General features: G+C 41.7%; 1 protein-coding gene across 4 annotated transcripts in view; it reads left to right on the forward strand.

Annotated features, from left to right (window-relative positions):
- zgc:152904 (uncharacterized protein LOC767777 homolog) overlaps positions 1 to 27,500 on the forward strand; it is a 230,978-nt gene that overhangs the window by 171,495 nt on the left and 31,983 nt on the right. For all 4 annotated transcript variants that reach the window (XR_007196386.1, XM_048268709.1, XM_048268711.1 and 1 more), the window contains exons 3-8: positions 1,477 to 1,683; positions 4,042 to 4,185; positions 6,042 to 6,179; positions 13,748 to 13,865; positions 17,476 to 17,645; positions 27,282 to 27,427. Coding sequence is in view for 3 of the 4 variants with exons in the window: in XM_048268709.1 (XP_048124666.1) it covers positions 1,477 to 1,683; positions 4,042 to 4,185; positions 6,042 to 6,179; positions 13,748 to 13,865; positions 17,476 to 17,645; positions 27,282 to 27,427 (923 nt within the window). In the remaining variant the exon portion in view is untranslated. The remainder of the gene's footprint in view (positions 1 to 1,476; positions 1,684 to 4,041; positions 4,186 to 6,041; positions 6,180 to 13,747; positions 13,866 to 17,475; positions 17,646 to 27,281; positions 27,428 to 27,500) is intronic.

The following is a 27,500-nucleotide window of genomic DNA, read 5'->3' on the forward strand; positions in this document are numbered from 1 at the left end:
AATTTCATTAGTCCTTCAGAGGCGCTATTTGTTGTGCAGATGTGAATATCGCTCCTTGACAGTTTGCTGACTTATCAGTGGAACGGCTGGCAATGCTAACATTACTCCAGCATGGGAGCTGAGTGTTGAACTTGGTTCAACTTTTAGAACATAACGCAAGGCTCATCAATGTCAGTTTGATGTAAGAACATTTCAGGCCCTCTGTCCAATCAAAGCAATAAAATGCTATAAAGTGCTTTATAAGGGCAGGAGATGTCTTTCCGTTGTACAGAAATGAGTATCTAACATCACTCAACAAAGAGATATAACTTTAAATGAATAAGATAATTATGATCTTTCGATTTGCTGCTGCTTCCTCATTATTCCAGTGTGATCCCCACCTTAGACTATTTGGATTCACACTGGAGGAAAAGTGGGGTTTTACAGTAATCACTAGTAACTGCTCCTCCAATGTGCAGGATGTGGAGCAAAGGTGTGTGTGTGTGTGTGTGTGTGTGTGTGTGTGTGTGTGTGTGTGTGTGTGTGTCACAAGAACAGGCACTAGATGATAAGATGAAAACTGCATGATTTTTTGAAATTGTATTATCTTAATGGTAATTTGTGTTCTCAGGTTTTGACAGTTTTATTTAATCAATATGCATTTTCTGACACTTACAATTAACGTGATTATTATGAATTCTGAATTCTCCTTATCATTGGCCAAGAATATACTGCTGTGAGAGCATGTGTTCATATCTCCAGAGTAGCATCTGCTTCATGAGAAGATGGCCTTTTACCACACACACACACACACACACACACACACAAATTGATGACACTCCTTGATTTTGATTCAGGAATTTAATCGTGATTCATATTTTATGTGATTTGTCTGATATATTTCAAATGTGGTTAAGTGTCTCATTATTCTTTAAAGGACACTTTCTACATGGAAGGATATGGGGGAAAGTAATGTTGGAAAACTCTTTTAGATCGTTTTATTTATTAATTATCTGATATTGGAATAGAATTGAGTAGAATTCAGTAGAATAGAGAGCATGTCTTGGATTGTTTTTTTGTCAATGAGAGATGTACAATTTCAAGCTTAATGTGTCACATTATTGGGTCTGTCTGAAAGCCATGACAGTAAAATGGAAAATTAATAATCGTACCACTCGCTGCAGAACTGAGGACACTCAATTCAACAGGATGGATCATGGGTCATTTGGGGAAATCTTTTTATAAACCTAGTATCCTTAAAGTTTTTTCTTGAAGTGTATTTTATATTGAAGGCTTGTGTTGAGTCATATATGGCTCCATAAATAACATTTGGTGGATAAACAGCATTTTCCATGAGGCAAATATGTCAACATGGCCATCTTGGCCATCCATGAAATGGCCATACTTGGTTTTCCTCTAATGCTAAAATGTCTCTCTCTCTCTCTCTCTCTCTCTCTCTCTCTCTCTCTCTCTCTCTCTCTCTCTCTCTCTCTCTAGTCATTGGTGAGCCAGAGAGTCTGACCTGGTACAACCCTCAGGGAGAGTCCATTGTGTCCACCCAAAGGGTGGTCCTATACACCGAAGGTGTGCGCTCGCGGCTCACTATCTACAATGCCATTGTGGAGGACGCCGGCATTTATCGTTGCCAGGCCAAGGACGCCAAGGGTCTGACACAGGAGGCCACAGTGGTGCTGGAGATCTATCGTGAGTGTGACCCAGTCAGTCTGACCATAACAGATATATAGAAGAGTGTATACAGACACCATAAGTGGTGCTGGAGATCTATCGTAAGTGTGTGACACAGTCAGTCTGACCATGGCTGATATAGCAGGATGTATACAAAATATTAAGATACCACTACACAGATACACTACGGTACAAAATGTTATCTAACAAGATATGTGTGTACACAGTACCTGTTTCATATTAAACATGTTTATTGTAAGAAGCTAAAATATCAATTTAACTAAATGTGATCAAATATAAAAACAGTCTAATTAACTCATTTGAACATTTCTAATTGATTATTTTGCACCTGGTAATTAAGTCTTCTGTTCAGTTTATAACTAGCGAAAGTTGGTAAAGTTTACTCAACTTTGTAATGCTTCAGAACTGCAATAGAAACAAACTTTAAAATCAGACAAGAAACACAGAACAAGTGCCCTACTTTTGAAAATAGGAGAAAGAATGATGAAAGCTAGGTTAAGAGGTGTTGCATAGACATATTTTGCTGTTAGTGGTGCCTTTTTGTGTTATTTGTCCAATTAAAGGTTTTTGGGAGGCTATTTATGTTTGTTGTGGACCCATGGTTCTGCTGAATTACGTTTCAATAAAATCCTGTCCCTGGATGACTGCTAGAGGTAAACAGTGGGTTTTCCAGTGCTCTGAGCTTGACTGACTCTTGCTTTAGTGTGAGTTTCATTGGTACTTCCATCATGTTTACTCACGAGAGAGCTGAAGGTGCAGAGAGCCCAGATGAAACATGGCGTATAGAAGAGCTGTGGCCATGTTAACAGCACCAGCTCTTTCATTCTGATCAGGCATGTCAGTGGCCACTTGCTGGCCACTTGCTGAGGACCCCACTCCACCTGGCGATCATGAAATTATCACCCCATTATGAGACACACATACACACACACACACACACACACACAGAGAGACACACAGACACACACACACACACACACACACACACACACACACAAACATGCACGTGCACACAAACACACACACACAAACTCCCTCCCCAGAGGTCAGCTAAACTATAAAACCTTAACTACACATTTTCTGATCGCATATTTTTTTAGAAATGTGGATGTGAAATGTGGTTTTTGGTTCCTCCATGAACCGCACATTTACATTTTAAAAGCAACCCCCCGACTGTGCTGTTGGCCCCAGTGGCGCTGCATAGCAGGGCCTGTCACAAATATAGCAGATCAAAGATATAGTCTGGAGATTAGCACAAAGGCTAGCATATGGTGCCTACTGAACTCATCACACCCCTGTGGTCTCTCTCTAAGTGTGAGTGTACAGGAAAAGCTAGTTTACCTTTTCCATCATGTTGCCAAAGCCGTGCTGCTCCCTCTGCCCACACCGATCACAGCTGAGACAGAGAGTGGGAGAGAGTGGGGGCACTGCATCACTTTAGATGGTGCTGTTTAGAGCAGTAAAAGTCCAGCTAATGCTAGTTTTATCGAGCATTTTATCTTCAACGCAGTTCATTTGCAGGAAGAGGAGTAAGAACACATCCAAAGCGTGATTTAAGGAGGTTGAGGGTCTGTGGGTGTCTCAGAGGCAAGTCAGCCGTCGTGGCCTCCATGGTTTAGGGGTGACTCCACCATCAGAATGCACTCCAGGGCTTTAATCAGACCCTTTGATCCATAATGGCTGCCACTGTATTGAATGGTTGCACCATATAATTTGCTGTGCTCCCTGACATTTGATGGTATGACATGGCAATGCCAGGCATGTGCCCTATGGGTCATGATGAAACACTTGACAGCATTTCAGGCAGCATGAGTGGACAAGCTTCCCCTGAACATGCACTGAATCTGAAATTTGAAGTTTTCCATGGACTTTATATGTGAAGAGTTTGGTTGTAAAACACTATATCTCCATTAAAAACATTAATAAGTAATGTTATTTAATTGTGTATTTCAGGTAATATCAATAACATTGCAGTTTTGCTGTTTTGAGTGAGTAAAGATAAATGAAATTACAGTAACCCAATTACAGTTCAACTGACATTACTTGGAAAACAAAATGTAAAAAAAATGATTTATGAAAATTCATTGAAATGGAGGATATATAATTTTGGAACCAAACTCTTCATTTATTCATATTTGGACAGCGATCTCCTGCCAGTGTTTCTGGACCTAGCGGCCGAGCTTATAAATAGTATGTAATGTAATGGAAAATGCTGGCAGGAATATTTGCTCAAATTGAATCTCCACATTCTTTGGAGATTGCTTTGTTTGTGTCTATTGTTTGTCTGTCCTTATCCTGTGGCAGAGTTGTGTTGTGGTGTTTGTGTTGAGTCGCTGTTTTGTGCCTGTCCTTTAGAGAAGCTGACGTTCCGGTCCGTTCAGACGCCACAGGAGTTCCGGCAGGGCGAGGATGCCGAGGTGATCTGCGATGTCATCAGCTCGCCGGTTCCAGCGGTGTCCTGGTTCTACAAGAATAAAGAGATTCTCTCTGAGCCAAACAGTAAGACTAACATTTAAACGCACACACATACTGGTATATGCACGACCAGGAAGATCCTGGGAGCTTTGTGGTCACCATGACAATTCAATTCCGAGGGATTGTTCTTCTGGTGTCAGGAAGTAGAAATCAAATATTTGAACATTTCTAGGGATGGTTGGCACCTTTGTTGGTGTCCTCTTTTCACTTTCCTCTATTCCTGGACTAAATGTCACTGGTACCTTTAAAATGATTTACATGTGGGTTCCTTTGATGAATATTAAGGTAACTAAATGGTTATAAAATTCCATCCAAAGAGGCACCAAGTTTGAAGTATTAATGAAGTAGTGAAAACCATGATCTTATAAATCTACACCGTATCTCTACAATTTATTTCACCTTTCTGGTTGAATGGGAGAACATTGTTCAGCTACAATCCTATACAAAAATGATGAATCATCCTCAGTGGTGAAACATTGTAGATGAAAGAGATGATAATCAAATGAAAATAGGTCTCCCCACCCACACAAAGGCTGATGCCACTCCTACGCTGATGAGATTTTATAAAGTGCTCTCTCAGTTGACAACGAAGAATAGATATGTGTCCATGTAATGAAACAAGATTTCTGTCACTCAAGGCAGTGTCCTTTAAACATGAATAGAGAGCTACACACCATGAAAAGCTTTGAAAAGAAAGAAGTACCAATTGTATTGAGTTGAATTAAAATTTCTGTCCTTCTGTGTGATGTCGGTTTGTGTGTGTGTGTGTGTGTGTGTGTGTGTGTGTGTGTGTGTGTGTGTGTGTGTTAGTGTGTGTGTGTGTCTGTGCTCACCTGATCGAGACCTCTTCTGTGTTAGGCCTTTGAAACTCTTGCTGTAATACAGAGAACTGCTTCAGAGTCGAACAAAAAAAGTTTCCTCCACATCTTTAATTGGAATTTCTGCGTGTGTGACACAGAGAAGCTATCTGCCTGCTCCACCGCAGCAGATTAGAAGATGTCGATTTCAGACTCACTCTGATTACTTTCCTTCTAATTACAACCAACGATTTTTTAATCTCTTGTGCGTACTTTTGAAAGGAAAGATAGGGTTGGCATTTATCAGGCATGGATAACATGCAAAGCACTTGAAAAATGCTTTTGTAAGTGTGATCAATGGGGTGTTTCTTTTGGGCCAATTTCATATCTCATGTGTATATTTTGAAAGGGGATATGGTTGGTATTTATTGAGCATGGATAAGATGTTAAGTACTTGAAGAAAAGTCTCTTGGAAGTGTGATCAAGGTGGGGTTTTTTTGGCAAATATCTGTGGAAATGGAAAAAGAGTTCATCTGTTACTAAATGCTAATAATGCGTTCATGCTCTTGTTAGGCTCTTGAGATCACAGAGTCTTGCAGCAGCCATTTAAAAAAAGGCTAACTCACAGCTGCTTTAAGGTGTCAATGAAAGGCATCACTTATGAGAAGTATGCTTTGTTTCCAGAGCTTATATGAAAAAAAACAAAAAGATACCACATTGTTCTTTAAGCTCCCAGAGTGATTTAACAAGCTACAACGTTTCAACCAGAAACCACTCTGGGAGCATAAAGAACAGTGTGCGGGTATCTTTTTGTTTTTTCATATGTCGGCTAAGCCTTATACCCAGCACCTGTTAAAACATTTTGTAGATGTGTGTGCACTTCATTCATTGTTTCCAGAACTTTCCATCACACTAGCTGAATCCCTGGTCAATCAGAGTGTGGCCAATACTGTTGGTTAATGACGTAGTGCTTCCCATTGATCCCCCTCTTGTCCCCTCCCTGCTCCCCCCCTCTCTCTCTCTCTCTCTCTCTCTCTCTCTCTCTCTCTCACTTCTCCCATCTCCTTTCATCTCCACCTGAAGACAGGTTCCAAGTGCTATCTAACAACAACCTTCAGATCCTGCGCGTGGGCAAGTCGGACGAGGGTGTGTATCGCTGCGAGGCTCGTGTCGAGGCCAGAGGCGAGATCGATTTCAGAGATATCGCTGTGGTCGTCAATGGTAAGTTCTCCCCTGGTACACAACCCTTATCCTGCCCACTCACTCCGACCCTCACTCCAGCCCCTGTTCCTATTACCCACAAAACACTCAGGCAGTAGTGACAGTGGCCGAGAGGTCATTAGTTGATACCCCTCGCTCTCTCTCTCCTGGGTGTCAGCAGCCATGCCATTGCTGGGAGCTCGTTGCTTGGGCCCCAGCCTTGCAACTTTGTCTATTGAGATTCTCTCTTGAGAGAGCACGCAGGCCATCGATCCAGACACGGCCGCTCACAAAAGAGAAAAAAGAGCCCACAGAGTGAAAAAGAAAAAAGAGAAAAAGGTCGGCAGACAGTCGGGGAACAGAGAAAGGGAGTTACAACAGAGAGACTTCCTCTCTGAAGAGTGCGCTGAAGAGTATCTTCAACAAGAACAACATGCTGTTCAGTAAGACTTGTGTGTTTAGAGGCTAGATCTCTTTTACAGAGCCTGTATTCTAGAATCAAACTACCGTAATTTCCCAACTACTATTTATACATTGATTTTGCAAAATTTCTTCAGCTATGAGGTTAATACACGGGGCCAGTTAATATGATTAATATAGACAGTTAATTTAATTTTCGTTTTTATTGAACTTCAAATCAAATTAAATCAAGCACTCTGATACTGGCAAGACAGTCCTACCTCACCAAACTAATACCCCCTTGCAGATTTTCAAAGTCAATGACCTAAAATATTTACTGATATGGTTTCATTGACAGACTTCAACCCCCACACACACACACACACACACACACACCAGCTCAAGCAACATACCAGGTTTTTCACAAGGCACTTCTCGATTGTTCCTTGCAGTGTGTATCCAATTCAATACTGAATGACTCAGCTTTTCTCTCCTTGATTTGGCGGAATAATGCCTTTCATTCCGGCTCTTCATCCTCTCTTGCTAACCCATTTTAGGAACGTTCAGCGGGCCAGAATCCTGGCACTGCTGCTGCGCAAATCCTCTAAAGATTATTTTGGCGACGGCATATTTCAATTAATGCGTCACCCCCAAGGCTAGCTGACTCACTCAGGCTCTGATAGGGAGGACAAAAAAAAAGGAGTTGGGGGTGGAATGGTGGGCACTTTTCTTTGTAATGTGTTCATTTACCTTCATTTGCTTCAGTACCGTGTCTGGGTACGGCATAGAAATGAGATTGCACAGTGGTGTGCACATTGGAGCTACTTGAGGGGGCTTAGTGGAATGGCAGTGCGGTTTCGTAACATGGGGTAATAACATTCACTGAAGTCGAGCGGTGTGTGTGTGTGTGTGTGTGTGTGTGTGAGAGAGAGAGAGAGAGAGAGAAAGAAAGAAAGAGAGAGAGAGAGAGCATGAGAGAGAGAGATTAAGAGAGAATGCTAAACAATGATGAAAGAGTGGAAAAAAAGCACACACACTGCAAGCACACAATTTTTCATCGCCACATACGGTTCTGGGAGATGTCCAATAAGTCTTTTCAACGAGCTGTCCCATTAGCCCGAGCAACATGCCAACAGCAATCTGCGGCGGGCACAGAGTGGCAAACTGCCACCATCCATCTGCTCATAGTCCATGGTGCCCATGGGAGAACAGGCATGGAGCTCTCAGTCAGGCGCTACCCTGATGGGCAGAGACAGTCAGGGATCTTTATTGTTTCATATCAAAAGTGGGTACCTGCTGGACAGTGGTATGAAAATATGTCCGAATTGTGTCTCATTAAAAGTGTTAGTTTTTTATTTCCAGATTGTGACCAGAATAAGGAGATCCCTTATAGGATGTTATTTCCTGGGAATAACATTGTATACTATACCGTAGGGGTGTAACGGTACACAGAAGTCACGGTTCGGTTCATACCTCGGTTCGGACATCACGGTTCGGTACGAGTTCGGTACAATGGAGGGAAAAGCAAAACCAAAAATGCAGAAAGCATTTTTTTTTTATTGTGCATGTATCAGGCTGTACCACCTAGTGTCATACAGTCTCTTCCCTGAGCTATCTGCAACAGCCTGAAGTGTGTAAGATGTAGGCTAAACAGTACAATAAGTACCCAGACTCCATCTGTAAGTTGTAAACAAAATAAGACAATCATAGATATAAAACTTAAAATAGGCCTACAGCATCTCTTATTTCTGAAAGTGCAAATTACATAGAATAATGATTTTTAAAAATCCACTTAAGCAAGACCTTCAACATCTGTGTTTAGTTGTATATGGAAGGGTCTACAATTTGCCTCAATATTTTTCAGTGTGTGTACAGTAATAATCTAGCCTACTAACTGTGAAAATATCACACTATTTTGCATTCTTTTAAAAAACGAAATTGCTCCTTTCATTTCATAAACAGACTACAACTAGAAGTCACATGACTTTGCCCTTTGACGTTAACTCACCGTAGCATGGTTTGTTTATTAGCCTGGTTAGCGTTGACACTTACTGTCTATGCACTTAACACTACCAGCTCCTCATGTGAGAAGTTACAAGTTACCCCAACATAAAGGTAATTACCACGCGATTTACATGGCTTTCTGTCATTACGAAATCATTTAATTTAAGCCATAGGTTTTGGCTCTATTTGTATGTGTATCCAAAGGCTGGTGAAGCGCAGGGGAAGTTTTTTTTTTTTTCTCATTTCGGTGATTGGTAGCCTACATCATCTGGGTGATTGCTTCGAACATGTGTAGCATATATTTTCACTCACATACCCAACAACGCCGACACACAGTTTCTTATCCACCACTCTCTCGCCTGTACTACTGTAACTGAAGTTCTCAAACTTGCGAAGAGACCAGCGGATCCTCTAATGTGTGTCGCCACCTTAGTGCTACTATCTCTGACTGACTGACTCGACCAACGACCTGACAAAAAAAACATAGGCGCCAATCAGAGCTTCAGAGCTAAGGCGAGGCTACAGATTAGCGTTAGGTGTCGCTAAAGAACTCCCGTAACTCTCGCTACTTAACAGTAATTGCGCATGACATTAATTAATCCGCACACGAATTTTATGTTTTTTTATACCGTGTATTCTCCATGTAAATTCATGCACCGAACCGTGACGCCCGTACCGTTTCGGTTCAATACGAATAAATACATGAACCGTTACACCCCAACTATACCTGTATGTACTGTATGTGTGTAACTTATGTCTCACAGTCCTGCATTTATAGGGGAGGGGGGATATCAGACATAATTTCATAGTTATGTGGCTATGGCATTTGAGCTACATAGTAAATAGCATAGAGACAGACTTTGGCCGCTTCAGTCCCTCGCTGAAGTCATTTTAGTCCAAAGTCACGGACAATTGCCTTTCCTTGAACTTAAAATGCTGAAGCCACTCTTCAGAATTACGAGTTGACTCCTTGAGAGATCTCAGAAAAAAAAAAAAAAACTTTGCTATCTCTCACTTTGATGCCTCATTATTGTATCACAATTGATATCTTCACTAAATATTGTAGCTGTTGAGCTTTACAAAAAATACCCTTAAATGAGTAGGTTTTTGGAGACTTTTAAGCTATCTAAGTGAGCTCCTCTGTGGCTGGTATGCCCCGTTCCATCTATTATGCATGCCTCTGAAATACTCATGCTGCGGATTTGGTCCATCCTTAGCCACACACACACACACACACACACACACACATACACACACACACACACACGCACACACGCACACGCACACACACACACACACACACACATACACACACACAAACGCACACACACACACACACACACACACACACACACACACACAATCACACACAATCACACACACACCACACACACACATTTGTCTGTGTTTTTGGCGCCAGAGGCGTGATATGGGGACATCTCAGTCCCTTCTGTGGGGTCAGTAGTGAGGAGAGAGCTGCAGATGGCCGCAGGAGGATGGAATGTTTCTTCTCTGAGCAGAGGGGAGAAGCTGATCTACTGAGGGGGGAGGCGGGGGGGGGGGGAGCAGACAGAGAGAAATCAGGCAGGGAGAGAGATGAGGCGACCGTGGAGGTTTTGTACAGAGAATTTAACTTGTTCATCTCTGTTTTCTATCTTTCGCTCTTTCTTTCATTCTTTTTTTCCCATGCTATCTGTTCTGGTGTTGTTGCGACTTCAGCTCGACTAATGTGTAATTGTAATTATGTGGTTTTTTCAGCCTCAACTGTTTAATCTTAGTTTGTTTGTGTGTGTGTGAGAGAGAGAGAGAGAGTGAGAGAGAAAGAAAGAAAGAGAGACAGAGAGTGGGGTTGTGTGTGGGTGTTGTAATTTATAATTTCACTCTTAGTGTGTAGGGCCATGCATGTGGGTGGTGGGTGTGTGCAACATGTGTTTGTGTATGTAAGAATGCATTTGTCCATGTATACTGTATGTCTATTTGTGTATGCATTAATTTTAGCATGTGTGTATGCCTGGGTGTTCATCTGTGTTTCTGTACATACATCCATAATAGTTTATGTGCACATCAGTATCTCTCTCTGTGTGTGTGTGTGTGTGTGTGTGTGTGTGTGTGTGTGTGTGTGCACTTCTGTGTGTCAGTATGTGTGTAATAATCCCATCAGCTTGCTCCATACATGTGAAGGACTTCCACTGCCACAATGACTTTCTTTTTATATATTTGACTGCATGGAATGCCCACCCCTCTTTCAATTCATCACCCCCCCTCCACATCTTTCTCTCTCTCTCTCTCTTTCTCTCTCTCTCTCCTCTGTCTCCCTCTCCCTCTCTATTTCCCTCTGATTCTCTATGGCCTTCATCAGTTGTTATGCATGTTGCCGATAGGCGGCTTTGAAGTATTTATGTTCCGTCGCCGTCTCTCAGCTCAGCAGCACGCGGGCCTCTGGTAACAGTGCAGTGCCACGCAGAGCCGCGTTGTGCCGAGCTGAGCCTGGCAGGCCGGGTGGCAGGGATTGGATAAGGGACTTAAAGTGTGTTCTCATTGATTGGCCAGAGGATCAATGCTAATCACGTTGGAGGGCAAGGAGCCCGGGGCTGCCCACTCGTTCTCTGATCTGCTGCATTCATGGCGCCCCACTTCAGCCTCCATGCGTCTCTGTTGCTATGATAAGCATGTGTGTAGGGTGTGTGTGTGTGTGGGGGGGGGCTCCATGCGTCTCTGTTGCTATGATAAGCATGTGTGTAGGGGGTGTGTGTGTGTGGGGGGGGGGGCTCGGTTTGGGTGTATGTATTGGTGTCTGTCTGTCTGCCAGATTGCATGCTACTGTGTGTGTATCTGTCTGTCTCTCTATCTGTCTATCTGGCTTTCCATCTGTGAGTTTGTATGCCTCTCTCTCTTCCCGTGTGTGTGTGTGTGAGAGAGAGAGAGAGGGGGGGTAGAGAGAGACAGCATTCATAGTGTAAGACGCTCAGAAATGATATATATAGCCTCGGAAACATAGAGACATCGAGCTATATCCTCACTTGAAAGAGCTTGTGTGGACAAATAGGGTGAAGAGTTAAATGGCAATGGTGTTATTACATACTCGTTAATCTGACTTGCTAATCATTTGATTAATAATTTGTATCACCAATCAATTACCAAGTAACTAGTTTATCAGCTATGGAGGAGAATGGCATGGCACACTACGAGAATTGAAGTTATCCGATTGGTAGGCAAATGAACAATTTAATAGGCATTCAGTCTTAAAGGTAAATGTAACCAATATCACTTCAGTTGAATGTACAAGAAAGTAGCAAATGGTAACAAAGGAAACTTAACCAATTCACAGAGGTAAACTTGACAAGTTAAAGATAACAGATTCACCAGATAAAACAATACAAACCCAGAGATAGAGAAAGGGGGAGAGAGAAAGGGAGAGAGAGACAGAGAAAGACAAAGGGAGACAGAGAGAGAGGGGAAGAGGGGGAGAGAGAGGGAGAGGAAGAGGGAGAGAGAGGCAGAAGACCAAGCCACAAGGGCCTAGCTCAAGAGGAGAGTGGAAAGGGAAAAGAAGAGAGAAGAGAAGAAGAGAATAAGAAGCCCCAAGAAGGGAAAGAAGAAGAAACCTGGAGGACCAGAGCCTCCACTTTTATCATTCACTTGGGCCACCCCCGACTCATCAGAGACTTTGTTGTCTGAGGTGGATGGGTGTGGCCCAGGTGGATATCATAACTTTATGCTACAGTTTAATTCTTAATCTACAACTATGCACAGATACATTCAATTGTAACAAAACCATAATCAGACTGTTGCCCACATTACACGTATTAATTCAAGACCAAACATGAATGTATTATTCACAACACATATTTACAGAGCAATACTGTATGATAATGAGGTTGGCCTATCTCACCATAAGACATCAAGTAGGCCCAGGACTGAGTTACCCTCTCAGTAGAGGGGCCAGAACAAGGAGCAAATGGTCACTTTATGCATGAGCGGGTGTTGGGGATCCTTGGCCATGGCCAGCTAAGACAATACAGATCAAACACAGGTATCCACACATGTGAATTGAATGCAAAAGGCATTCTTTAGAAATGCATAAGGTTTGGGCAAAAGACGGGCCTTACAATAGGATTTTCTGTATTCTGCATGAATGACCAGACACATGTGTTTTTTGGCCACCGCCATTCTATTACCATTGACACATTCATTTTGAGCATGCTGTAATGACATTGTCAGGATCAGTATTGAAAATAAAATGACATCCATCAGGAAAGATTGTAGTGAGAAAGCCAAATGAAAACAGCAATAACATTCCTCTTCTCCATTCGAATGCCTCTGTTAGGTCCGTTCAGATCGGACCAGTCATTTCATACCAAATTCAAATAACACACACACAATTCAAATAACCCCTATCAGAGAACAAATACATTCGCTTCCGCTGGTGCTTCAGAAGCATTGGTGTAGAGCTTTCCAAACATGGCAGCAGTGTGACATTCACTCCTTGCCTTGTTTACCTGGAAATATTGAATCATTTTCAAGCATATGGGGACAAAAAAAGTGATTGTTATTCAAAACAGTCGTTTGCGGGCAGTTCTTTGTGTGGCCCAGGATTGGTAATTTCCCTGTCCCCTGCCATTTGCCATCGCACTAATGCTTGAGTGGGCATTCTGTCCGCCTTTAAAAGGTTATTTACATCTACTTAAGATAATGTGTGGCCCATAATTTTGCATTGGCTGGCATTTCTGGCTTTGTAAACATGATCACAATGGCTCTGTTGGCCTGACCTGCCAGCGGAATACTAATAAGGAGCTGCTATTTTCTTTCTTTTTTTTCTTCTTTCTTTTTTTGTTTGGGGGTGCTGGTTAATTTATAAACACAAGGAAATTGATGGTTTTCCATATCATCTCCTTGAATGTGAATTGGCAAAACAAACATTGCGTGTGTAAGCCAAAAACATTTCCAGAATATTACCAGCCAGAACATTTTCAGGATATTAAAATGTGGTATCAGCTGGTTCAGTGTAGTGTGTATGATATGTGGTGAGGTGTCAAATATTTCAGATATCAATTGTTTCTACTAAGGGGTGGTTACTATTAATTTTCTGTTCAGTATGTACCAGTTCCTAGTCTAACCCCTGACAAAAGAGTGCCCCAGTGAATGTGGAGCTCTGTGTGATTCTTGTCATCTGTGTGTCTCTGCAGTGCCTCCGGTTCTGTCTGTGCCGCAGCAGTCCTTTAATGCCACTGCTGATGCAGACGAGTCGGTCACCTTCACCTGCATCAGCTCCGGATCACCTGACCCACAGGTCACCTGGCATAGGTGAGTCAGATATACTACTAATACACCCCTTCTCTCTCTCTTTCTCTCTCTCTCTCTCTCTCTCTCTCTCTCTCTCTCTCTCTCTCTCTCTCTCTCTCTCTCTCTCTGTGTGTGTGTGTGTGTGTGTGTGTGTGTGTGCTCTGATGAAGCAGGTGGTAAGCACCATTTTTATATGAACACATAAATTATTGCACTCCACTGACAGCAGGAACAGGCTTGACTGTTATTTGAAAGCTGTTTAATTTTGTATTATGTGAACGGTCTGTTTGTTATATAGGGTATTATAGATTGTTGAATATACAAAATGTTACAACACCAACATAATTATTTAGAGCTTTCAATCAATGAAAAGAAAAACATAATTAAAGCTTTCCGGTATGTTGAAAAAGTTCAGACACATCAATCTGGCAATGGCATTAAATGTCATACATAGCAGATTAAAACATGCTGCAGTTACCTTGCCTGTTCTTGCCAAGGCATTGCTGTGAGGTGCTAAATTGTGGAATCTGATCGAGCCACTCTCCATGGTGCTGAAAATCTCCCCTTATCCTGTTTGTGCAGTAACTAACCCTGGTGTCAAATAATCGTGCATGTTCTGTTGAATATTTATTACATAGCTCATATTAGTTTGTTGACTACAGATGACTGGCAAGTAAAGTGTTTTGCCAACATTTATCAGAACTATGTTTGTTCAATAATGAAGAAAAAAAAAATGATGCTGAAAAATGCTCCACCACATCAATCAAGTTTTTGGAATACCTAGACAAGGGTGTTCAATGGCATTGAATGCCATATATATCTAATTAAACCTTCCTGCAGTCACCTTGATGAAGCTGACTGCTCTTGCCAAGGCATTGCTGTGAGGTGCTGAACCCTGGAAACTGATCGGGCCGCTCTCCAGGGTGCTGAAAATCTCCCCTTATCCTGCCTGTGCAGTGACTAACCCTGGCCCTCAAACGCAAACAGCTCTGCAGCGCTCCCACTGCAGGTTTTGGCCCTGACCAGCCCACTGTAGGGACGCTGCTCTTAAAGACGCGTTCTCCCACCAGCGGCACACTCTTTTCTCTGATCCACTCTGGAGTCTGAAGATAGCTCTGCTCCACTATGCATAAGAGCAACGAGAGAGGGAAAGAGAGTGAAATAGATAAACAGAAAAAAGAGAGCGAGGGAAAGAGAGACAGAGATACACAGAGAGACAGAAAGAAAGAGAGAGGGAGAGAGACAGTAAGAGAGAGAGAGAGAGAGAGAAAGAAAGAGGGAGGGAGAGAGATAGATAGAGATAGAAAGAGATACACAGAGAGAGACAGAAACAGAGGGCGAGAGAGAGTTGTATAAATGATAGAGAGTGCCACCTCCAGTCTGACCTACAGCACAGGGAAGAGTGCTCCTGTGGGTCATTCTAATCCTCTACTGCAAAGAACTCTATTTTAGGTTATCACATTGGACCGGACATGGCCTCCTCTTCTACAAAAAAGTATCCATCTGCCGTGGAGTTCTTTGGAGAGGGTTGGAGCTTAGCTGCTGCCATAGGCTCTGAGACCACAGCTGTGCCTGGCTCTTACAGTAGATCAGGCTGGGCTGTGTTTGTGTGCTAAGAGCCGAGGCTTTGAGGAACATCTGTTCTGACTCATGTTTGATTCTGGGCAGCTCCAGGTCCTTGGTCAGTCAGTGTGTTGCCTGTGGGAGACTGACTTTGTGGTCAGCGTGGCTCATGTCTCATGCCCTTTCAGACAGCTTTGCAGTTTGTTTTGTTTACTATTATTCAATTTATTTTTATGGCTCTCTGTTTATGAAAATGTCTCTCTGATTAGCTCTGATTAGCAAGAAACTCCAAACTCCTGAAATGTGTTATTTTGAAATGGCAACTAAAGCTTAATACAGAGGTGAATATAGGCCACAGATTATGTCATCTACTTTTTCTAATGCTTCCCACAAATTATACACAATTAGTTAACTTGTATTATCACCTGGAGAGAAGAAATACTCTTTTCTGATTGGCTGGTGGGGTGGCTGTTAATTCTAAATAACAGGGCACCTATAAAGTAAAAAAAATGAAACACTGTTCCATATCAATGCTTATGAATGGTAACTACTGTAGGTAGAACAACCATAGTAAGATGACAATTGAGCCTGGAAGCAGGCTTCGCAGCAATGAAATCAACTCAAAACAAGCTAACTGTCCATGCTATCACTGTTAGGGCCAAAGAAAGATGTACAACAAACTGAACAAGTCGGCTTCTTTTTAAACAGAACCGCTTGTTTCCTTTGTGTGCTATAAAAGCATGACTATTGCCTATAGTGGCTACCAGGTGATAAGCAGGATAACAGCCTTCAAGGTGTCCTGTTATACGGAATTAATGGACTCGGGCGACATGGGAACAAAGTGAACATTCTGAACTGTCTGCTGGAGAGTACAATGGTCTAGTACTTATCCACTTGGACATCTATTGTGGTTTTCTAGGAATTGGCTCAACCTCAACCCCATTAACACTGCTGTTTTGTTGTTTTGTTCACAAATTGGCTGCATGTGCAAGCGACAATGTAGTTTACTTAATTGCACCACTAAGCTCGAAAACAAAGTGAAGAGAAGAATAAACAAATTGCATTGAGACATGGTGGCCAAACATGTAGAATTTCATTGAAGTGATCGATTCACACCCTTTCAGGCAGGTTTAAATTACAGGGAAGAAATCTAATTAGATTCCAAGAGGATGTTGTTATGTGCATGCAGGAGACAGATGCACTGTGGAATGATGGAGGAGCAGTTGTTGGGAGAATCAGGCAATTCATGGGCAATCCATTGATAGGCACATGAAGGCACAAGGTCATTTGAGGAGACTGTGTTAATGATGGGGTGTGTGGTTGCTTGTGGACACACACATGCACGCACACACATACACACACACACACACACACACACACACACACACACACAAAATAAAAGGGTATCCTTCTTTGGATTGGAGCTTTTGTTACCAACAGTGCCTGTCATTGAAATGTAATGACTTGATGCAAACATTTTCCAAGAATTGGCAGTTATTTGTCTGTAAAATAAATGGTCTCTGTCAATTCCTTGAAAGGACCCCTCATCCTCCTGAAACAATCACTGCTACTGCTGTCGTCTGCTCATGTCTGTAAACAAAGCCTCACAAACAGACTCCTCACAATTTCCTGTCGATTTTGGCAAACATGATGGCCACTGCCAGGGTTATTTTGAATGCCTTCACTTGGTCAGGTTATCACCTAGACCCTGATCCCTGCCATGTCTCAGTAAGCCCCAGCTGGACTGCCTTTGTGTGTGTGTGTGTGTGTGTGTCTTCCCCTATTCTATGTGTCTATGTGTTGCTCGAATGTGTCTTTGTGTTGTGGTATTACTCTATCTTTCTTCTTGACTTCTCTCATTTATACTGTCATCTATTCTCTCGCTCACTATCTTTTATCCTCTCTTCCCCTCCTCTCTCACCTATACTCTGTTCTTTTTTTATTCCTTCCTTATTTCCTTCCTTTCTTCCTCTCTTTTTCCTCTCTCTTTTACTTTTCTTGATCTTCCTGTATCCACCTCTCTTTCTCCATCCCTCTCTCAACGATCCCCTCCTCCCTCTTCTGCCAGGAAGGGCCAGCTGATCCAGAGCTCGGAGCAGCACGTGCTGGCCACTCTGGAGGGTGGCCGCAGCACGCTGATGGTGCGGCGCGTGGGCCAGGGCGATGGCGGGCCTTACACCTGCCGCGCCACCAACAAAGCCGGCATCCTGGAGAGTCAGCTGGTCCTCAAAGTCTTTGGTGAGAGAACCACATACTCGTTTGTACAGAACCAACCAGGTGTTTTTTTTTTCTACTCGATAACCCCAGTGAAATGCTCTCAAAGGCTGTCCTGTTGGTGATGTGTTTTTTTACCCACAAAGGTTGATTTGCTAGTGATTTTGTTTTTGATGGTACATAGGCTTGGTTGTTGATTGGCCGCTGAGTGAAATCTCCTATCAATAATACTAGAAAACATCTCTCCTGTGTGTATTTTAAGTTAACTCTGTCCAGCTTTGAGGTAACCTTTCCGCTGCTGATGACGGTGATGTCTGATTTAAAAAGAATGAATACTTACAGGAATTGACTTGTAGTTGTCACTCAGTGAGACAGCAGCTGGCAGAACCTGGCCCTGGGTTGCTAGAGTAACAGGGAGAGTTAGATAGAGACTGTAGATAGATAGATAGATAGATAGATAGATAGATAGATGTAGATCGGATGTTTAATGTTAAAGTTTTCACACATCACTCCATGTTCCACAGCTAAGAATGTTGTCACATCACCACATACAGCACACATACTGTATAGCATGCAACATGATAGCACAATACAATACATAAGACATCACATGAGAACACACAAGTACAGTAGGCACATCACTAACACAATCCACATAACAGACAGAATAGAATAGAATAGAATTGAATAGAACAGAGCCTTGTAGATAGGGGCAGAGCCTTATAGATATCCAGTGATATCGCTGCCTTGACAACACTACGTCATGGCTTCGATACTCAATTCATCTTTGGCCCCACAAACCACCAAACATAGAACACACAAACAAGATTACACAGCAGGTACATATACTGTAGCACACACAAACAAGACTACATAGCAAGTACAACATACAAGAACTTCATACATTGACAGATATGCAGCATGACATGGAAATGTGCAAAAAGGCTGATTTCAATAAAAGCAATAAATAATAAATAATATAAAATAATCTAAGATATCAAAGGTTCAGTGGGGGCAGGGATTATGAATTATAAAACTCCTATTATGAATTATACAAACTACATTTCTTGAAAAGGTTTCTGCTTGATGTAGGTACTCTGTATATTCTTCCTGAAGGGAGTCTTTCAAAAGTGTGATATACTGTAGTAGATGATGTGGGAAGTGTGTAGTTCCACCAGCTGCCTCTGGGTTCAGTATAATTTTACTAGCTGTATTTATAATTTTTGTGAGCTTACTTTTGCTCCTATAATGTAATGTATGAGATGACACTTTCCAGCAGACTGGTGTAGACCATCCTCAGGACTTCTCTACTAACATCAAATCTGTTAAGTTGCCTTAAGAGAAACAATATTTGGGTTACCTTCTTAAAAATATGGTCTGTGTGTTCAATACAATTTAGGTTACGGTCTAGAATTGTACCTAAATATTTAAAGCTGCAGACAGCCTCAACATGTTGGCCCCTAATTATAACCGGCTGACATGTAGGTTGTCCACCCCTAGTGTTGACAACTCATTTCATTGGCATATTTAAGTAGGCTAAACTGATTACCACAGATCTGCATCACATGGATAATAATACTGGAGAAAAAACACAGCCTTGAGGCACTCCAGTGTTTAAAATAACAATGGCAAGACAGCCAGTTATCTCCTGTTCATTGAGAGTGATGGAATGCCAGACAGAACTACATATTTGATCAGAACTGACCCCATGTGTGGTTTTATCAAATCTACTATAAAACTGATAAAGTTAATTTACAAATGGCATGGTATTACTGAGTGGGCAGTATTGCTTCCGGGCCTCTCTACCCATCATAAGACTACTCCATGCTTTATGGGCATCCCCTGTAACAGACTGACTCTCCTTTTTATCTTTATGTTGTTGCCTGGATTTTTAATCCCTCTCAATTCCCGTCTTTTTTCTTTAAAAAAAGGGTAATGTTTCCCTGAGTTTTTGTTATGACAACATTCTCACAAAAGGTGATGTAAGATGTTGACTCAAAAATGTTAGTTCATTTGCATCTGCACAGTTATCAAAGAAAATGTCCCAGTCTGTATCATCAAAACAGATGAATAACATTATGGTCTTACTTACCCAAAGGTTGGCAGTGCACTGCCTTGAATGCATTGGGTATGTTGCCATAACATTTGTTTTATCTAGAGTCCGAGAGTCGCGTGGGGCAGTCTACAGTACTGTTGTAGAGTCGGCAAGTGACTGGAAATGTAAAGTATGAAGATAGGTCCACCGAGCGTGAGAGTGCGTTGTTATAACTCTCACTTATCCGATTCGCGGCTTCCTCATATTTGGGTCCCGGTATATATGTCAGAATGATGGTAATTTGTCCGGGGTAACACTGGATCTCTACATAAGTTTGCTCAGCACTGTGACGTGGAAGGGAAAAAACTTATTTTGAAGAGGGCTTTTGAAGAAAGGTTATAGAGTAACAAAGAGACACGCTGGTTGGAGTGGTATTCAGAGCACACACTCAACTGTAGAGATGGCACTTGATGACAGAGTTGTCTCTTTGGGGCCTTAGAAAATTGCTGGTTATGTTGATTGAACACTTTGTGGTGTTTCGAGTGATCACTCTTATACTCTGAACAAACTTTGAAAATAGACACTTTGGCGTGCTTAATAAAGTTTATTTACTCAATCTGTTCAAGAATGGACAAATGACTGACTGTGATCCTGCACTACTTAAGGAAGGGCAAAGGTGGTGTTAAATAAACTCTATCTTCAACTCAAGGTGGCTTTGGAGAGTAGCCAAGTGATGCTAATCAGGACGTAATTAGCACAAGTGTTCTTACCATCAGGGCATGATTGTCTGAGACTTTTTTCTGTCAGGAGTCATGGACGTGAGATGGTCATTGAGCAGGCAAATGACAAAGTCGCATGCCCTATTAAGTATGATTAGGCCATTAGCAGAGATGCATGGGGAATTAGGATGATTATATAACACATGACCAGGGAAGGTGTGAGCAACAAGTTTGTGGCTCAGGAGGGGAGGATTAGGAGATGATTAATTTAAACACATTTGGAAACCTTGAGAAGAGAAGACCAACAACAGCTAAACTGCCACTGAAAAGAACATGTTTAAAAAGCATGCTGACTATTGTCTGGGTTATATAGTTGGCAATCTTGTGCTGTGAAAACTTTTGCTAAATTCTGTTGAAAGCACAATTTTGGTCAACAGAATTATACAGTTCAGTCTGGGCGCATCTAGTGGAAATGATAGGTATGTCTCTTTGTCCCTCTTATGAACATATGGAATTAAAATGAATTTGAGGATAATACTTCATTCCTGTAAAATAAACATACCTCAACCTATACCTTTGTGTAATCAGAAGTCCAGTGGACCAGTGTGATTAACATGAAGGGGCCACATCCTCACCTTATTTCTTAGTCTGTTAGCAGGATCAAATAACATTTCATTCAAACAGCTTCATTCAAACTCACTTTGACTCTACACGTAGAGAGAACTCCATGATCGTAAACTGCATTCTCACCTCCTCATCACTCAGAAAGTCAAAAGGAGGGGGTGATGACGATCAGCCAAATCAGATACCACCTGCTTTGTTACATCTCTGCACGTAATCCTCTGCTAAGCCATGTAAACAATTTGGAAAATCAAGCCGCCATTTGTATTTTTTTTTATTTTTTATATTCAGTAAGCTGATAGCAATTATTTGAAATATTCCCAGGGACTTTAATTGTTTACATGTGCTGATATTAAGTGGAATTGAGGAGAATTTTATGGTCTGTCCTTGTGCCATTCTATGTGCAGCTTTATTTATCCTCAGAAAGAAATTTGTTGCCATATTTCATAGGATTGTTTGCTGACCCCCTTCACAATGGCACGCAGCGTTTCTGATGATGGGTTTGGACATTGAAATCATGGTGCATTACAAGACCTTGCAGGAAGATTGCAGGAAGAAAAGCGATAAAAAAAATATATAATAATAAAAAAAAGAATGAAAACTAACACCTAACAACTAGCATCACTTTCAGTTTAGCAAACATCCCTTTCGGAGGAGCAAAGTTACACAGCCTAAAGCCAGTCATCTGACCTTGTGAAAGTGATATTTTGAAAGGGGTGGGGGATGAAAATGAGAGCTAGACTGAGGGGGAGGGGAGGAGAGGAAAGAAGGATGGAGAGAGAGAGAGATGGAGAGAGAGAGTGAGAGAGAGAGAGAGAGAGAGAGAGAATCCATTTCAGAGCAAAAACAAAGCAGAGAGAGGAGGGGAGTATGAAAGAGATATTTCATGAAAGAAAATTCAATTTATGTTTTTTTTTACGCTGCTGGCCTGCATACTTGTTTCTATCATTATTCCAATGCAGCGCTAGGCTCTGCAGGAGAGAGAGAGAGATGGGGAGAGAGAGCGAGAGAAAGAGAGAGAGAGAATGTATGGAGATTTATTCGTCAGTTATGAGGACATTTTCCATGCCCCGGCACTGGTTCTTCAAAATGCACATTTTTATGAAGCTTTATTGGACAGAAGTTTTGTCGAGGGACTAAAGTTGTAACTCAGCTGTACTCTCAGTCCCAACAGAAGCACACAGTTTGATTCAAGGAAAAATTGTGACAGAGAGAGAGAGAGAGAGAAGATGTTTTCAGATCCTTTTGGCTGGAGGGAAATGATACAGCTTCACTCTAATAGTTTTTATTGCACATCAGGAAAACAAACAATTCTATTTCATGAAACATAAATGCAACAGAAACACTTGGGTTTAAACCCAAACTATTTGTAAATCCAAATGTGAGAACAAACAGTGCTGCATCTTTAAACCAACCAACAGAGCAACACTACAGCAAGCTCTTTTGGTTTGATTGGGCAATGGTCTGTTTGGATCTTTTTAGATAGATAGATAGATAGAGATCCCCTCACTGGGATGTGGCTTCTTTGGAACGGGGATGAGACAGGATGTCTTCCACAGTTTTGCGAACATTTTGACAAGATGACGCTCTAATTTGGGGATGGAAATGCTATTCCTTGCTAGACCTGTTTTAGGCTGGTTTGTGGAGTCTACTGTATATGGCTGTCATGGCTGATGTTTTTCCACATACAGTATGTCCACATGTCATTTACCTAGTTCATTCAGGCAGACGTAACAAGTAAAATGAAGCTTGCAAGTTCAACAATTTGTCACTGCTTAATAGTTATGTTGAGCAGCACGTTCAGATGCACCTGTGCTTCTAATTACCTGATTTATCATGACATGTTTGTGAATGCACAATTTTACCATCAGGATATTTTTATCATTGTATCAGTGAATGATGATATATTTGCTGACTTCGAGATTGATCTCAGCAGACCAGTTAGATGTGCGTTTTGTCTACTTAAAATAATGACTTTGAGATTTTCTTGACATATTGATTGTATATAATGATTATATTATTGCCAGTACACTTTATAGGTTAATTAGGAAGTCGTGATCAGTTCTCTTGGGCTTGAGATAAATGTCAGTGTGCTCCTAGGCTGAGGTTATAGCCAAAGTCACCTCTCATCTCATCTCATCTCATCTCAGCAAACAAGTCATACACAGCAACAAACAGACACACACACACACACACACAGCATACACAGCAACAAACAGACACAAACAGACACACACAAACAGACACACAAACACTCACACAAACACACACACAAACACACACACACATACACACACACAGAGAGATAGATAGACACAGCGATAGCTCACAGGTTCTCAGGCTTTCAAGAGCTGACATTGACGCTTTTAAGGAGTGCCATACAGCTTTATATCCGACACTTACTCTAAAAACAACATAATCTCTCTCTCTCTCTCTCTCTCTCTCTCTCTCTTTCTCTCTCTCTCAAATTCAAAGGGCTTTATTGTCACGACTGTAAAGGTGCAATATTGTCAAAGCAATATGATGTGTATAACATCACCAAACAAAAACTATCAAGGAAATAAAAATATTTGGAATGGGTTTAGAATGATACAATACAATAGATTTTGCTATGTTCAGAACCCAATAAACATACATGCATATGAATGAAGAACATTCTCTCTGTCTTTCACGCACACACACACACACAGTTTCTCTCTCTCTCACACACACACACATACACACACACATGACTAATATCTCTCCCTCTCTCTCACTCTCACTCACTTTCTCAGTCACACACACACACACACACACACACACACACACACACACACACACACACACACACACACACACATATATATAGACACATATACACACAGCTACACACTTACCTGATGAAATGAGTGATGACAGGGATTTAATAACATATGGGAATTCAATACTTCTCATATTCATATCACTCATTTTTAATTTCATTCCGTTGAATCTAATTATCTATTTTTATAAGCTTTCTGTGCCATCACAGAGAATCAAAAGTACAAACACTGCATTACTGTCTGTACCCCCCGGTAACAAAATACCATCTCTCTCTCTCTCTCTCTCTCTCTCTCTCTCTCTCTCTCTCTCTCTCTCTCTCTCTCTCTCTCTCTCTCTCTCTCTCTCTCTGCTTTTTTCCTCTCCCCCTCCCTGCCTGTCTCCATGTTGAGGGAGATGGAGTTGAACATATGAAAGCGTGCGGATTGGTGTGGTAATCAGCGGAACAGAGATGAGAGCCTTTCTTTATAGGCTATTAAGAGAAGTATACTACACTGGCCAAGGGCGTTTATAGATTGTGTTTGTACCCAAACAGAGCACATCTTTATTTTGTTTACTATGTGCACCCCATATGTTTTTTTTTTCTTTTGATATTTTAAAGTTTTGGATTCTGGATCTGTGGTTTTTGCTCTATATATGTTTAACATAAATCTTTATTTGCAATGTTATGCATGTGTCTTTCATTCAGGTTAACTATCTCAATATAAGTGGCGAATTAGTAAAGTTAGCATGCAGGGCTGTTTGTGTGTACATGCATATGTTTGTATGTGCCCGCACATGTACACATGTGTGTGTGTGTGTGTGTGTGTGTGATATGTATGGGTGCACTGAGTGTGTCCTGTATGCTGTGTATTTAAGCTCCTCGGTCTCTCTCCCCCTGGGCTGCTGTTCTTTGTGTCAGACCCAAGATGAAGGCCGGTCTCCCTGGGCAGCCATAAACGCTCAGTGTTAGATCTTTTTCTGTTTATTAACAAGCACACCACGGGTTTACCACAGGGCTATTTTCTCTCTCTCCCCCTTTCCCTCTTTCTCTCTACCTCCCTCTTTCTTTCTCTCTCCCTCTTCCTCTCTCTCCCTGATTTCTCCCCCTTCCCTCGCTCCACCAGTGACCCCCTCAGAGCTCAGTATTGTTGAGAAGGGAATTGTGTTGCATTATGTGCGGTGGGAGTTTGGTGCCCTTGACACAGCATTAGGGGACACGTTTGGAAAGACGAGAGACGAGGCAGACCACCTTATCTACTCCAGACAAGCGGCAATGCCCCTCAGTACACACAGAACACAAAACACACACACACACACACACGCACACACACACACGCACGCGCACACACACACACACACACACACACACACACACACACACACACACACACATCAACAAACACACACACAAAAACATACAGTACCTGTGTGATAAGCACAAATGTTAAATCAGCGTACAAAAAAATGAGGAGATGGGAATGATCAACAGAGAAATAGAGAGGAAGGGATGCTAGAAGACAGGAAATTTCATCACCAAGGATTCAGTTGCACCAGATGTCTGTACGCTAAATGTTATTCAACATTTCATTATCCTTTTTTTTCATTACTGTACATGTACTGTACATGCGTGTCTTTTCTATTTTTCTTATCTTTCCTCATCTTCCTCTTGATTGATAGATACTTTGCACAGCTTCATAATGTTTATGCCAAATTTGTTTTGATTTGCAAGTAAATTGTATGCTTATAGGTGCAATAAATAGTGTGAGTGAAATGTATGTGAATATAAGTCATCAAGTTTCATCCAGAAAAATAATATATTAAATCAAATTGAAGGTTGCTTTATTAGCATGACTGTAGGTAGTGTTGCCAAAGCACAAGCAACATGTTTTTTTTACAGTAACAATTAGAACATTGACAGCATTAAGGGAAACAGTAACAGTGTACACTCTTTTGCACACACACACACACATACACATGCACACACACACACACACACACACACACACACACACACACACACACACACACACACACACACACACACACACAGTCACACACACGCACATAGACAGTCTACGCATTACAATACATTGGATTAAGTACAGACATTAGATCGGACATTGTGGCAAGATGTCCGACTCACTGTCCCTCATGTCATGGCAAGCTGCAACGTATTCCGCAGCCAGCGGAGCAGTCAGCGGAGCAGTCAGTCCTTCTCCAAGCAGGTGGGCCAATTTATCAGTCTTTAAGGGAGCTAAAATTTGGAACTGAGAAATGTAAAAAATATCCTTTTCTTATCTGACAGTATAGGAGAAAGTGCATCTCTGTCTCAACCTCACCAACCGTACACCAGCCGCCACAAATAAGTCAATGTATGGGAAACACTGGACTTCTGCATTATTTAGGGGGAGTCCAGGAGCTGTAGATTGTTCCAGTAACACCGCTAACTCATTAATATAGATATTGAACAGGGTAGGACTCAAGCTACAGCCCTGACTCACCCCATGCCCCTGAGTGAAGTATTCTGTTCTGCTGTTTCAATTTTTATTTTGCATTTGTTGTCCATATACACTGATTTGATTGTATATCATAGGCCCTATATTTTACCCCCTACACCATTTTGAAAAGTTTTATAAAATAATCCATCATGCCAAATTGAGTCAAATGCTTTCCTAAAATCAACAAAACAAGCAAATATTTTACTTTTGTTTGCTTAAATAACATGTTTGTTGATTAGGATGTGTAGGGTGTAAATTTGGTCAGTGGTACAATGTTTTGGTAAGAAGCCAATCTGGAAAGGAACTTCTGGTAAGAAGCCAATCTGACCGGCATTTAGAATACAGTAGAAAAACTTCCCCAGGTTACTGTTCACACAGATATCTCGGTAGTTCTTGGGGTCAAATTTGTCTCCACTCTTAAAGATAGGGGATATAAGCCCCCTGTACTTCCAGATCTCAGGAAAGTAGCCAGCTTGAAGAACGAGATTGATCTCTTTCTCTCTCTCTCTCTCTCTCTCTCTCTCTCTCTCTCTCTCTCTCTATTTCTCTACTCTTCAATCAGGAGTAATTGCCATGATAGCACTCTAGTATGCAAGTAGTATGCAATTTTGTTTGACTATTTTCATAATGTAGCTTTTTAGTGTAGTTCTTTTTAAAATGATCATATAATTTCATGGCTTTTTGTACACCAATCAGGGAGGGTTATTAACCCTAACAATCGACTAAAATGTTAATTGTTATGTTTATGTGATGTTTAACACACAAGGTCCACTTTCACACTTCTGATGTATTGGCAAACAATTGTATTTTCTCTCTTCATCACACATACACTTTCTCTCTCCCTTCCCCTGTCTATCACTCTTTTATTCACTTTCTCTTTCTCTCTCTCTCTCTCTCTCCCTCCCTTTGTCTCTCTTTTCTCAATTCTCACCCTCTCCCTCTTTCTATCTCTTTCTCTCTCTCTCTCTCTCTCTCTCTCTCTCTCTCTCCCTCTCTCTCCCTGTAGTCCAGCCTCACATCACTCAGCTGCGTAATGTGACGGCGGTGGAGGGCAGTGCGGCACTCATCTCCTGCTCAGCAGAGGGTGAGCCGCTGCCCGAGGTCTCTTGGAGACGGGCCAGTGATGGACAGAGCTTCTCAGACGGAGACAAGGTACACAAGCCACAAAACATAGAACCACCACAGTATGCCTACATATGTGTAAACACACACACACACACACACA

This window comes from Alosa alosa, chromosome 17 (genome assembly GCF_017589495.1).
Source record: "Alosa alosa isolate M-15738 ecotype Scorff River chromosome 17, AALO_Geno_1.1, whole genome shotgun sequence".
Lineage (NCBI taxonomy): Eukaryota > Metazoa > Chordata > Actinopteri > Clupeiformes > Clupeidae > Alosa > Alosa alosa.